We start from the raw sequence: 13167 nt of genomic DNA, 5'->3' as shown, positions 1-13167 counted from the left end.
TGAGCAAACGTATCACAAGAATTCAAATATTAATTACATTATATTACGAACAGTTTGATTCACTCGTTATTCTTTACAATTTTTATTCTAAAATTAAGTACAAGATTTATGGATCAATTATAGTTACGGTTAGTATCAGTAACACTACTTCAAATGCATACGCTTCTCAGAAATACAGTTTCGAAGTATGTACATCGAGAGCAAAAATGCACATTTGTAACTTACTATAATACTCGCGTATCAGTCTTTGCAATTGCTTTACAATAATATTTACACAAGCTGCTTTATGAAACAACGCTTGAATCGAGTCGATTTAAAATTCTAATCGTTAAATCTATTCAGATTTTTCTGTTAATCATCACTCTTATTTCGAAAATAAATTTCCTTCGATTATGTTTGAATACTATAAAGATTTGAAAAAACATTTTCAAACGTGTTCATGAAAAGATTCATCGCATGATACAAGTAAAAATATTTTATAACTTTTCTGCTGTTGTATGTTCCCTCTATGGGATGTTAAATTCAAAGTTGTCTTTCGTCGTCAAGGAATAAAATAATAAAATTACGAAAGAAGCAAAAATACAAGTCCGCTCAGAGCAGTAACCAATACAGCGGCCATGTACGACAGCGAAATAGAAAATGATCGACGGTGAATTTGATTGTACTCACCACGAATTTGTTTCACGTATTTTTCGCTTCGGAACGAATTGCTGACGGACTCCAATAACGCGTGCAGACACCGCAGATTTTCGCTACACGCACATTCCACTTCGGACTACAACATAAAAACTTACGTCAGTCTACGAATTCCATTGTCTTTAATTGGAAGTAAAAAGAATTACTCTAGCAACATTCCGTGAAATCAAATTCAGCTTTCGTTAACATTTCTACGTATATTCGGATATTAACAAAAAAGAAGCGAGAAAGAATCCAAGCACAGTGTTTTTACAGTGTTCATGCTAAAAATATTGCCTGTTGCTCAAAATAATTAAAAGCCCGTGTGTAAAAAATTATAATTCGTCACAGTTTCATGCATAGATCATTTATTAAAGGAATTAAGTACAGTACAAAACAACTCTTCTTTCTTTTAATTATTTTAACAATTCTTTTGATTATTTTAAGCAATCTACATTGTTTATTCCCATCGCTATAGAAAATTTTATTCCAAATAAATCCATTTTTCCGATCTTTGAATTATTCGATACCATTAGCCACTCGATGTAGGAAATCGTTTAAAAGTAGTAAAAATGCGACAATATACTTACGGCAAAATTAAAGTATAAAAAATCTTAAGTACACCTTGTAAATCACCAATCAAAAGCAATTATTCATTCGCAATAACTCTCAGTGAATGTACTCTCGCAAAAGGCAATATGGAATCGCTCATAAAGCAATTCAGGGACATGTACAATAACTTGGATATTTGTCAACATGATTTGTAAGTACAGGCTACACAAGCAGGATAAGGATAGAATAATAAACATGCAAGTGAACGGTATTAGTACAACCTCCTTTTCCTATTTCCATTATTATTTGAATGACATTTATTGTTACCTATTATTTACTAATTTCATTCATGAGTAAAAGTTTCTTATTTACACACTGTATTATTTATTGTTAAAAGGTAATAATAGAATAGATCAGATGGACGATCAGAAATACATAAAAAGAAAATTTTTATATTACAATTTTATTTACATTTATACAATGATTGCCAATTTGTCCTTTCATGCCACTGTTTCAAAGCATGTATGTGTCAAGCAATCCTATATAATATGTCAAATATACATATATTTTAACTTTCCTATAAAAAAATACATATAAATTATTTATATAGTATAAATAATAAGAAAAATCACATCTATCAAGAGACCTTCGTCAAGTAATAAATTTAAGCAGTAGCGTTTAGAAGTAAAAATAAAACTGTAAAATAAATACTTAGAAAGCAGAGAGCATCACAGTATTATTCAAATACACGACATTCCTCGTACTCGTTAACTAAATTAAACGATTGAAAGATTATCAAAAATACAAGAAAACAAACCGATATAATCTTTTGTCATGTAATGATGATTAAAACTGAAGGTGAGGAAAGCACACAAAGCACACAAGCAGAGAAATTAATCGTCCTTTTTTTCATTGCGCCATATAGTCATTAAGAGAAAGTATCTCATACGGTCGCATAGGCGCATGACAAAAATACCGGCGGTAATAAACTTGCAATAAAGCCACGAAAAGAAACTTTTTACGTTACTTTGCAAGTGTTTCAAAAATTTAGGCCGGAATTGTACTATAAAGTACAAGCTGAATGAGCTACGTACGTTATCTTGCGGTATCGTGCCGTTGCACGACCTCGAGAATAAACTTTCAGCAAGTGATAACTGAGACTGCGACTTCTCGATTACGTTCCGTATATCCTCCACGTCACTGTCGCTGTCTTCCGTGGTATCGGTTATTTCCTGTAACAAATTTCAAATTTTTCTTAATTTTCTTGTATTACTCCCTTATGCGGTGTAATATTCATTCTACTTTAAAATCAATCCATGTTAATTTATTAACGATAAAATTCATTATTATTATTTTGTAGATAATGGCTGTTATATTAATTTGGAAATTTTAAGAGCAATGGTAGCGTACTACTGGTTAATATGTATCGAAGTCAAGCATGGAAGCTAAACATTCTCTTTGTTTGCTATTGCCAGTGGCGCACAAAACCCGTTTGAAGTCAAGGGCAAATTTTTGAAACATGGCTATCGTAGTTATCCGATTTATTGGTCGAGATAACGAACTGATCCTACTGTACACAGAAATGATTTTAACAACGCGATACGTATATCATATATGAAAATTAAATTCAATCGATATCTAATTTGATTTTATTTGCAACTGTTCATAAATTTTTTGTTAAACTATAATATATTTTGAGCAATTATTATTGCGCATGAAAAATATTTTCAATGTATATAAAAATTCAATAAACAATATATATAGATAAAATTTCATTCAGAGAAAGTGTAATTCGTAGAAATTTCTATTCGATATTTATCATTAAAATTCTGATCCAGATACCGCCTGCGAGACATTTCTAGCAGTGACTGTATATGTAATTACATCGTTTATCCTCGTTAAGATATCATCATCGCGAAGACGCGTTCGTCTCAAAGAAGAGTTGATAAGACACGGAGAGATTCAACGGAGAAATGTGTTGTGCGAAAGAAAATTTCTTTTCGAGATAATGTTATACGTACATTGAATAGAAAGTACTATCCAATGATCATTATGTTTGAATTACCCTCGAGATGAAAAGAAAGATAACTCGTGAATAATTTATGCGTCTAGATGGAGTATATGCAAAAATTGAGTAAAGTATGGTCGAGCATATCTGGTACAAGGTAACAATTCGGCGTAAGGTCAAGGCAGATATTAAAGTGATTTTGTGGTTGGACAGATAAAATTAAATTTTTATTTGCTGCGGAAGAATTACATTCATTCTACGGCAATATACAAACGGCGATTCTTTATTTTTCCATAGAATGAAACACTATAACACAGAGGAAGAGCTATGACTAAACTACGACACCGGTATGCTTTCTGTCAAACAAAATTCCAGACACGATTTCATTGAGAAATAAAACAATAAATCGTTGTGCATTAAAGCAATTAATTAATCACACTAGGGATATGTAAACTATATGAACATTTGGCGTGGATAACAGAAATTATTGTTCTATTCTTAATGTAATGATACCAATGTCGATTTTCATTATACAAATATTGACTCATATGCGATTCCATATACTGACCCATGTTATATACAAGATAATGGAAATCCGTATGCAAAGATATAGCAGATGTATTGTCACAGAAAGAATATGGACACTTGGTCAAGAAAGAATAATAGAATGGAACGTACATGATCCATACGACTTCTAGGCAGTGGAGAACTAGCGGGCATTGCGCTCATACTGGAGGCACAATCGGATTGACTATCAAGGAAGTTTCGGTAATCATCCCCAAAGTCCAATAATCTTCGTGCCGTTTCTACGTCTGGCGCTTCACTGTATGGCTCGCTCATATATTTCTCCTATTGAAAAGAGATCAGTTTAAGAATAAGTATTTGTTTATTTACTCCAATTATATGAATATCGACATAATGCTCCCAATCAAATAAATAATTTCAAAAGAATTCAGCGTTAGGAACTTGTCAGAAACTTGTTTGTTTGATACGAGTGTTCATTTCCACCTAATTATTAGTCTCAATCATATAAAACAATTTCTCTAGTCTACTCTTTAATAGTATCATTATGGTAACAATGATATTAAGCGAAATTTCCAAGAGATAAAAGTTAGATCTCCTAAAACGATCTTACCTATCAACGTACTCCATATCCTCGCAATCGATTTCAAAGAATTGCATAAAACTTTTATTTATTCGCTTCTGATCCTAATCATTGTCTGTTACGTAAGAACCTAACTTTGTTAAAAGCGATACCAGGAAAAGAAAACACCAAAAAATTAATATCAAAACGGAAACAAAAAATAAAACAAAAAAGGAAAGAACAGGAATTTTGTTTCATACGATTCCAGTTGGAACCAGTTACCTGATAATTATCCCAAGCTTGATCGGAGATCGAGTTATTTCCGAGGCTATTCATTTCGATGTCGCTATCGACGTTCAGTTGCTGATTGCACAGCTCCTTATTGCTTGGAACGGTATCGTAGTAGGCGAAGCAGCCTCGCGTATAGTTACGTTGTTCCTCACCCTCGGTCTCGGATGTGGAAGCCACCGAAGTACAGCAAGGTAACCTGAACGGCGGTGTCGGGTCGCTGACGATCGTCCTCTCCGCCGAGAGTTGCTGATGAGCGGTGCACCCCGAGAAAGAGCCGGATTTTACCAGGGTAGTCAAACGACCGTGACAGTCTCTCGAAATGGTGCGCATCGCGCGATTTCCGCTCATTTTACGCGGTGAACGTTGCTGATTCGACGAGCTGCCATCGCTTCCCGCCGAATGATTCGCGGTCACACCTTCCGAACTGGAGTCGCTTTTACGACCCTATGTAAACGGAAAAGCGAGAAAGAATGGAAAGACGAGAAAATTTTAATAACTTTGGCATGCTCTTTTTTAGTTATGAACAAGCAGCATCGTCTTACCAGGTTCTTCTTGCGCAACCTGCTCTTTTTCCTGCGCAACGAACTGTTTCGAACCACACGGCCGTCGTGGCAAATGATCGACTCCTCCAATAACGTGGACGTTGAGTTGTTGAACGATTTCCGTGATCCTCTGTAATTCAAATGAGGTGAAATTAAAATGTCTGCCAGTTCGATGAGGCAATAGGGTATCGAGGCAACGCGACGTCGCGGTTGTCGACACGCGATGGATTTGAATAATGCGCTCCCATGCGCATCGATTACACTATAAATCGATGTGTATACCTCGATGGTTCTAATTACACGCGCCGTCTCGAAAGCGAAAGATACTGTAACTTATTTGTCGAAGTAAGTTGAAAACTCGAAAATTTGGAACGTTGAAATTAAAAAAGATCTAAAAGCGAAAGTTTCGATTCAAAAATTTAGATTTCTAATCTTTCTACGATCTATTCGTTCTAATTACAACCAATTCGCAATATTATTTCTACGATACAATTATTCCTTTCTAAAACGAGCAAACAAAGATAGGTAGAATTATCTACTTACGTTGCATCGAGGGACACGGATTTAGTGGGCGGAGTAGCGATTAACTGGTGGAGCGCAGTTTCGCTTATGGAGAACTGCGAAATCGGGTCATTGGTTTGGTTCAAATTCGAGTTGTTCCCGATCTGTGAGATACAAGATACGCTCCACGGTCTGGGCCCGTTGTGCTTCTGCTTCGAGCGCATCACGACTTTTGGCGTACTCGTGTCCAGCATCGGATGCGCCTCGTTGATCGGCGTTTTCTCAGCGTCGTCGAATATCTCTTGCGACACCGATTGAGACGTGCAACCCAGTGTACCTTCGAATCTGCGATACGTCGCAACGCTACTCTGCAGATCCTCCGATGAAACCGACTGCCTCTCCCCATCGGATTCTTCCGTCGTATACTCGCCACTGGCATCGCAGCTATCCAACGGCTGTAATTCGCGCTGATTACAATTGTTACGAAACGTTATAATTCCCCCTTAGACCTCGTTACAACTGGCGCGCATGATCAGACTGACGATTCGGTTCCTTGACCGTTTTATATTTCTTTTATAATTCTTCTTTTCTTTTGCTCTTTACGTACTTTACTTTACTTTTCTTTTCGAAATATTATTCTACCTCTTTATTTAATTATCGCGTTTTCAATGTTCGTTTAAGAACGAACGATGGTGGAGTAAGATATTTCGAAAGCGGATATTATACTTGCGCGTTTTCTTTCAAATCGTTAATGTAACTCGATCGAATCCAAACAAGCATTTTAAACATCGATTAAGTAACTCATCGACGACAAAGGATCGAGATATCACGTGTCCATTATTTCACATTGTTACGAAATATTCAATTTGCAAAGCGGAGGAAGCTTGGACATCGTGCGTGAATCGACAATTCCCAACGAAAAGCCAATTACGTTAAATTCAATTACATTAAATTCCAAAGAACGACCTTGTTGCCTTCCGATTAGCATGAAATAATCTTCTTCCCATTAAATAAAAGAACAAAAGAAAAAATCGTAAGAGGCAAACGTCGAGCTATTCACCCTATGACAATAGCAATAATTACGACCTACCTGTGACGTGGATCGTCCGTCGTGGCTTCGTACAGAGTTCAGTTTCAACCATTCTTTGATCCTCGCGTATTTGGCGCGATGATTATTCGTTATACCCTCCTTATCATCGAGAATGAGCTGAGGGAAAGTCTTCGTTGCACCGTTGCGCCTTTCCTCTCCGACTAATTTCTCTACTTCCTTAATGAGCCTTTGGATGCTCGTCTTGTCGTTTCTCGTTTCGTCGTCACTGTCTTTCTCGCAGCGAGAAGACGCGTCGGTTTCGTTTGAAGTCTCGTTGACACCCTCCATGTTGGAAGTCTCTTTTACGGGCTTCGTTTCGCTCGTTTTCGCGTTTCCCTCGCTAGCTCGTGGTTGACTCTGCCCCTCGCCGAAGTCCAGACGCACCAGAACGTTGGTCTTGCGTTGCTCCGTCGTAACGTTATTCATCCGCGATGACGTGTACGTCCACTCTTCCTCCGACGAGTCCTCCGCTACGATCGCCGCCTCCTCGTTCTGCTCGGAGTCGGTGTCCAAGTGGCGGAAGTAGAAGGTCGCGCAATTCTTCGATTTCCTGTCGGACCTAATGCGAAACGACACGGATCAGTGGTGCGAAATTCTGATTATCTCTCATCGTTTAAAAAGCTTAATAAAAGCCTTAACGTATTCTTTAAAAGGGTGATTAATATTTCGGTTGTTTTCGAGTACCTCGAACTTTGAATACTTTGATTATTCCGAATATTTTCAGTATTTTGAAATTTTTATGATTTTAATCGAACATCGTAATTAATTAGAGGTAGTAAGTGGTATCTAGGTAAATTTTGATAACGTAGATCTGTGTTTTCTAAAAATACAGTATTTCGTAACTACTGAGTGTTTCGTAGAGATAAATTGGATTAACCCTCTGCACCCCGTTACTTTCCTTGCAACGAAACTTTTCATTATCGTCGGAGTTTCTTACGGAACATAGGCAACGTTTACTTTCGCATCATCTCTATAAAACACCTTCTTCAAAAAGTTTTCTCCAATTACCATACCGATTACAAAACATTGGCAAGTGTGAACGACGAAAATGAATAAAAATACTAACGTGTTGATCAAACGGAACATTAACGCGAACTCTCTGAACGTAGAGCAACATATTCGTGCACGTCAATTAGGCGTACACGCCCACGCGATAAAATCCTGATAAGGTGATCTTACGTGTTAAAAGAGGCGACCTCCTCAGTCGTTCTGCGACGTTTCACTGGCTCGTTAGCGGCTAAATTGCCGGTCGATTGTTCAGAGTTGCCTGGCTGGCCGTCGATCTGGTCGCAGCTCTCCTCGATGGCCGTCGAATTTGTCATCGGTACGGTGTCAGGTATCGGTGGCATGTCGTACTCTTCGTCTTCGCTTACCGCACCTTCCTCGATGTCAGCTTCTTCGCCCTGATCGCCTAACGTGCTCGCGATTCGATTAATTTCTTGGAGATTTTCCACTCCGTCGGACTTTGTGTCCATCACATAAACCGGACATAATTCATCCTGCAATCAGACGTTACGAAGTGTTCCTTTTTTTCTGTTTTTCACTAATTTCAATTGAGAAATTCCGGGGACATTTTAAGATTCAAAACTTTTGATCGCACTGTGATAATCGATAAGATTGCACTAATCCGGATCATGCTGCGTTGTCGTAAAAACGCTTTTTTTTAGTAAAATAGGTTGATTGTGTTTGAAATGTTCGATATCGAAGGAAACATAATCGACAGTGAGAACTGTACGTTCACAGCGCTGCGACTGACCGAGCGCGAGGCGCGTGCAGATTATCACGATAATTTTCTACGATAAGGAGTTAATTATCGATCAAGTCGCTAACTGGCGCACCAACGCAAACAACTGTCCGATCTCATCAAAATATCACGGTAGTAAACGAATAGAATGTTTCTACCTATGCTTGAGAGAAGGACGACTTTCGAGAGTAATCGTACGTATAGATATATATCAAACGATTAATTTTTTCTTTCTTTCTGAGGCGTAAAAGAAATAATAAATATCACGCAACCTACATAATTAAACCTACATTTTTTCATTCGTACTTTAATCCAATAAATTTCATAATTATCCAGCACAAATCTACCTTTCTATCGTACTAAATATACCGTGATAAATTACTGCAAATCGATCAAAGTTTGAAAATATTTGGAATAGAAAATAAACCTTCCGACGACTCGATCACGTTTCCTGCAACAAGTTTTCGAAAAATGTCTTCCGCGTATCAGCATATCGAAACATAATAAAACGCATACGTGTCGAATACGCGTGTGTACTGTCCGCTGTATAATGGCGGCACATCGGCGTGTATACGTGCTCGTTTCGCGGCAGATTTCTTTCCACTTAACACACTCAGTGACGGTATGCGAACGCCATTCCGGTGATTATTATTTGTTGCTCGACAAAACGGATTCTCTCTCGTGCTCCATAAAATCGAGCGTGATGCAACCGTGAAAATTTCACGCTTCGAAGTGTTTCTCGCGTTACCTCGACCGATCGTATGCGCGCTTTCGTTCGTCGCTCGATTCCATTCGTACTTGACGAAATGGCAAAAACGTTTCGATCGATCAAAGAAAAACGAGAAACACGCCGACGCCATTAAGATTTCAGGTTACAGCTATTTTCACTACGGAGAGGTTCTCGCTGTGACTATGGAAATAAAACAGGTAATTCGCTTCGTTAATTGATTTGCCTCTTGATACTTGTTTTTTTTCTCTCTGCGAGTTGTTTCAGAAGCAAACATATGGGGGAAATACGAGTCGTTTTTGATACATGTCCGGTAACAGGGAAATGGTGAACTAGTTGGAACGAGCAAAAAATATTTTCAAGATCAACTGCATTGGTTCGAGCGAAGAAAATAAAGACGGGTACGGTAACGTGACAAAATAATGGAATGTAATAACGTTCAATGTAACGACGAGGTAAGAAACTGGTTTCTTGTGTGTAGGAAACGCAGATGTTCGAAACGAACGAAAGAAAATAAATATATATGTACATTCGTTTCTGATTAGTGGAGAAGAGGGTTGATGCAATGGAAGCACGTTCCTCGGCGTCACGTACGCGTAATTACTCGTCAATTTCAATTTTATTTTATTTTGCCTCGTGAATATTTCAAAAGGTAAAAGGCCCCGCGTGCACTTTCTCTCGTCGAGTTCTCATTCCGCTCGCAGAGTAACGCGTTTGGAACAAGAAACACTTTTCGAGCTTCCTCGAGAGAAAAAAATGAAGAGGAGAAAAAAAGAAATACCGTTCTCTCTTCCTACCGTCCACAAACTTCTTACTGAACAGTTTCTTCGAGTTATTCGGAGGACTTTAACGATACCTGTGCCAGTTTCGTGTCACGAGACTCTGTCAATCAATGGAGGAAGGTCTAGTTAAAGAAGCGATGCGAGGCGATAAATCCTCGTGAGTTTGACGCGCTTCGATTTGATTCAGGTGTTAATTAATGTACACGAAAACGAAAAGTCCGGCGTCGTAAATCAATTTCACCGTGCAACAAAGAGATGGAACGCCGCCGAACGCGTTCCACTCTGCGAACTATAGTGTTGCCAGGCGTACAAAAAGAGCTTGTTTCAACTGCTATCAACAAAATGGAACGATATAATTAGCAGCAGCAGCAAAAAAGAAGAAGAGAATGTTGAACTTATATACGCGAAACTTTACCATTCCATTTAGTTTTGTTAGATTACTTTAACAAAGCGATATAGTCTCGGTTAAAAAACTACAAAGCCATCTACTCCTAGGGAACAATTAATTCACTCGAAACATCCAGATAAATCTCACAAATTGATTTCATCGACTAACAAAGAGATGCAACGAAAGGAACGCGGTGGAACCGCGCTTGAACCCGTGCCACGCACTATAATCACGTTGTGTCGTAGCTCGCGAACGATAGATCATTCACACTGGTAACGCACGTGTGACGAGTAACGTTACACTGTGTACGCTTGATGTACCCGTGATGCCATCCACACACCAGAAAAACCTCATCCATTTGTTTTTACATCAACTTTCCCCGATAGACCTGAAAGATACGAGTACAAAAATTGAAATTACGAGAATGTTCAAAATAGAATGTTCGAAATAGACAAGGGGTAGATTGAGATAGAAGTTGCACACAGAGTGCAAGTTGAGATATACGAGGGACATCGACCATTTTTATTCCGGGAACGAGACAATAGCAGCTAATAAGGATCAGACTCATCTCCATATTCAGGTATCCGCCGTCTCGTAGATCTAAGCTATTTGATGGTCTTAGAGAGATGTTTCACAGTTTCAGACAACGAATTATGAGGCAGAGAGCGTTAGAAAATGACTGGGAAGGAGGATAATGATTCGTAGAAAAGGAAAGTCGAGTGCTACGTTGTAGAGTGGAAATGAAGTTAATACGTTTCCGAGTATGAAACAATTGCAGTTATTCTTCGAGATCTGCCGATTTTAATTCTGAAACCACTGAGGTGACGTTCGAATAATAATTAACGCGAAAGCTGGAGTTTTCTCTTTTGAGAATAATTCAACTTTCTTGTATGGAAGAGATCGTTCGATTGGAAATAAATAAAGAATAACGATTCTATCAATTCGGCTATACTCCAGTCCCATCTTACGATGTTTTTCAGAATGTCATATTCGAAGCACTATAGAGAAACACGTGTGCATTCAAATGGTTTAAAATCGTTGAATATCGTTGAAACGCGAAATGAGTTAAGAGTTCCAAGTAAGAAACGGCATGGAACGTGCTCCGGATTTTATTCGATTCGATCGTACGCGGACGTAACGCATGCACCAAGTATGCAAGATAGTTTTTTGTACTCGAAACGAAACAATAGCCGTTAGCTAATAAGGATCAAGTTCACTTCCACAGTCAGGTGTCCATCCTCGAATAACCACGCGGTAACGTCTTCCAAGCCGATCCAATATCGAAGCACAGGAAACCTAGCTCGACAAATATTTCCAATTTCTAAAATTCTCGAGCATCTACAAAATACTCGAACTGCTTCGTTTTTAAATCTTAGCCGTCAAGCTTCACATCGATATTCCCTAGTACGAAAAATTACACTGAGAACCGTTCGTTAATGCTTGAAATATTCTTCTCGATTCGTCACACGAATCAATTCGAGTTTCACTGAAACACCACAAAGACACCACTAAGTATATCGCCCACGGATCAAAGACTTTCTCGAGCGTAAATCAAAGGCTAATCAACTCGCGACGAACGAGCCGGATCCACCGCTAATCCACGGGTTCATCTTCGTTAACGAATCCACGAACACATAGGCACACGTGCGATACACCATGGATCGTCAACCGAACAGTCACCTCGCTCTAATCAAGCAAACTTCCTCCCGAAGGCTCGTGCTCCATTGTTCTTCGGTAACAGTTTGGGAAACGTTGCCATACCGGTTTCACGACTCTTCTATACAGTGTATGTTCTCGACCAGCGAATATCCCGCTAAATATCCTTGCTGCAAGAAGAAAATTATTGCAAATATATATATTTCGTGTACGCACCTCGAAATAGGATCCGTCGCTGATCGATCGATTCTCGGAAGACGCGTCGGTATCGGACAGGTCCGTTCTGCTAGTGGCTGGATCCTCGTAGTATCGCGATCTCGTGGCTCTGTGGCGTTTCGAACGCGTCGAACGAGCCGACTGACCCGGGGATTCCCTTCCAGAACCTCGCGAGTGTCTACGGCTGAGTCGAGGCTGCTTCGTGACTGGCTCCTCGTCGCTGTCGCTACTGCAGCGGTAAGGCACCAAGTTCTGAAACACGCCGAACAGCCGAATCACTTCATCTGATAATCTTCGTTCGTCCGCCACGCCTGTTACGTACCAGTCTCCGATTCTATCAAAACGTCTAGGTAAATCGGTCTGCCTACCACGCGCGTGTTTATGAATCCTTTGTCGGACTCGAGCATGAACTCTTCGAGGGAATTATTGGGTAGTTTAAATCTCTGTCTCGTGATTTTAGTTGTTAGTTTCCTTTTGGTTTTGCGAGTTTGTGTTTTTGTCAGATCAAAGTACAGAGACTACGGATGCGTGCATTGTATTATACGATTGCGAGACAAAATTGAATCTTAGAATAGCGATTGAATTTTGATTGACGTACTTTTCATTACAAATATAGCTTGATGGTATAATTGTGGAGAATAGATTCTGATATAATGTTACCCTTTTATTGTCACTGTATTTACCTAGAATGAAAAGAAAAACGAAACATAGAGTCACTGAAACGTCGAATATACAAGAGAGGAGACTAAAGGAACAATATGTCCGTTTCTATAGCAGTAATTTCTTGTCGACGAGTATCGTGAAAGAGAGCCACGACAACGAGAAACTGGGCGCGGCAAAAATTAGACGAGAAACGTGTATCCACAAAGCTTGGAATAATTTTTCAACGGTTTTATCCTATCCTCGATTCA

General features: G+C 39.0%; 1 protein-coding gene across 9 annotated transcripts in view; it reads right to left on the bottom strand.

Annotated features, from left to right (window-relative positions):
* The window catches only part of LOC132905372 (klarsicht protein-like), a 262601-nt gene that overhangs the window by 181784 nt on the left and 67650 nt on the right, over positions 1 to 13167 (bottom strand). For 8 of the 9 annotated variants that reach the window (XM_060960377.1, XM_060961204.1, XM_060957033.1 and 5 more), the window contains exons 8-16: positions 12257 to 12508; positions 7923 to 8242; positions 6744 to 7302; positions 5696 to 6120; positions 5153 to 5282; positions 4602 to 5054; positions 3914 to 4084; positions 2322 to 2459; positions 670 to 775 (exon numbers count right to left, since the gene is read on the bottom strand). In XM_060960377.1, coding sequence (XP_060816360.1) covers positions 670 to 775; positions 2322 to 2459; positions 3914 to 4084; positions 4602 to 5054; positions 5153 to 5282; positions 5696 to 6120; positions 6744 to 7302; positions 7923 to 8242; positions 12257 to 12508 — 2554 coding nt within the window. The remainder of the gene's footprint in view (positions 1 to 669; positions 776 to 2321; positions 2460 to 3913; positions 4085 to 4601; positions 5055 to 5152; positions 5283 to 5695; positions 6121 to 6743; positions 7303 to 7922; positions 8243 to 12256; positions 12509 to 13167) is intronic. The other variant, XM_060957856.1, reaches the window with a different exon arrangement.

The sequence above is a fragment of the Bombus pascuorum genome, chromosome 1 (assembly GCF_905332965.1).
Source record: "Bombus pascuorum chromosome 1, iyBomPasc1.1, whole genome shotgun sequence".
NCBI lineage: Eukaryota > Metazoa > Arthropoda > Insecta > Hymenoptera > Apidae > Bombus > Bombus pascuorum.
This window is presented reverse-complemented; position numbering and strand designations above follow the sequence as displayed.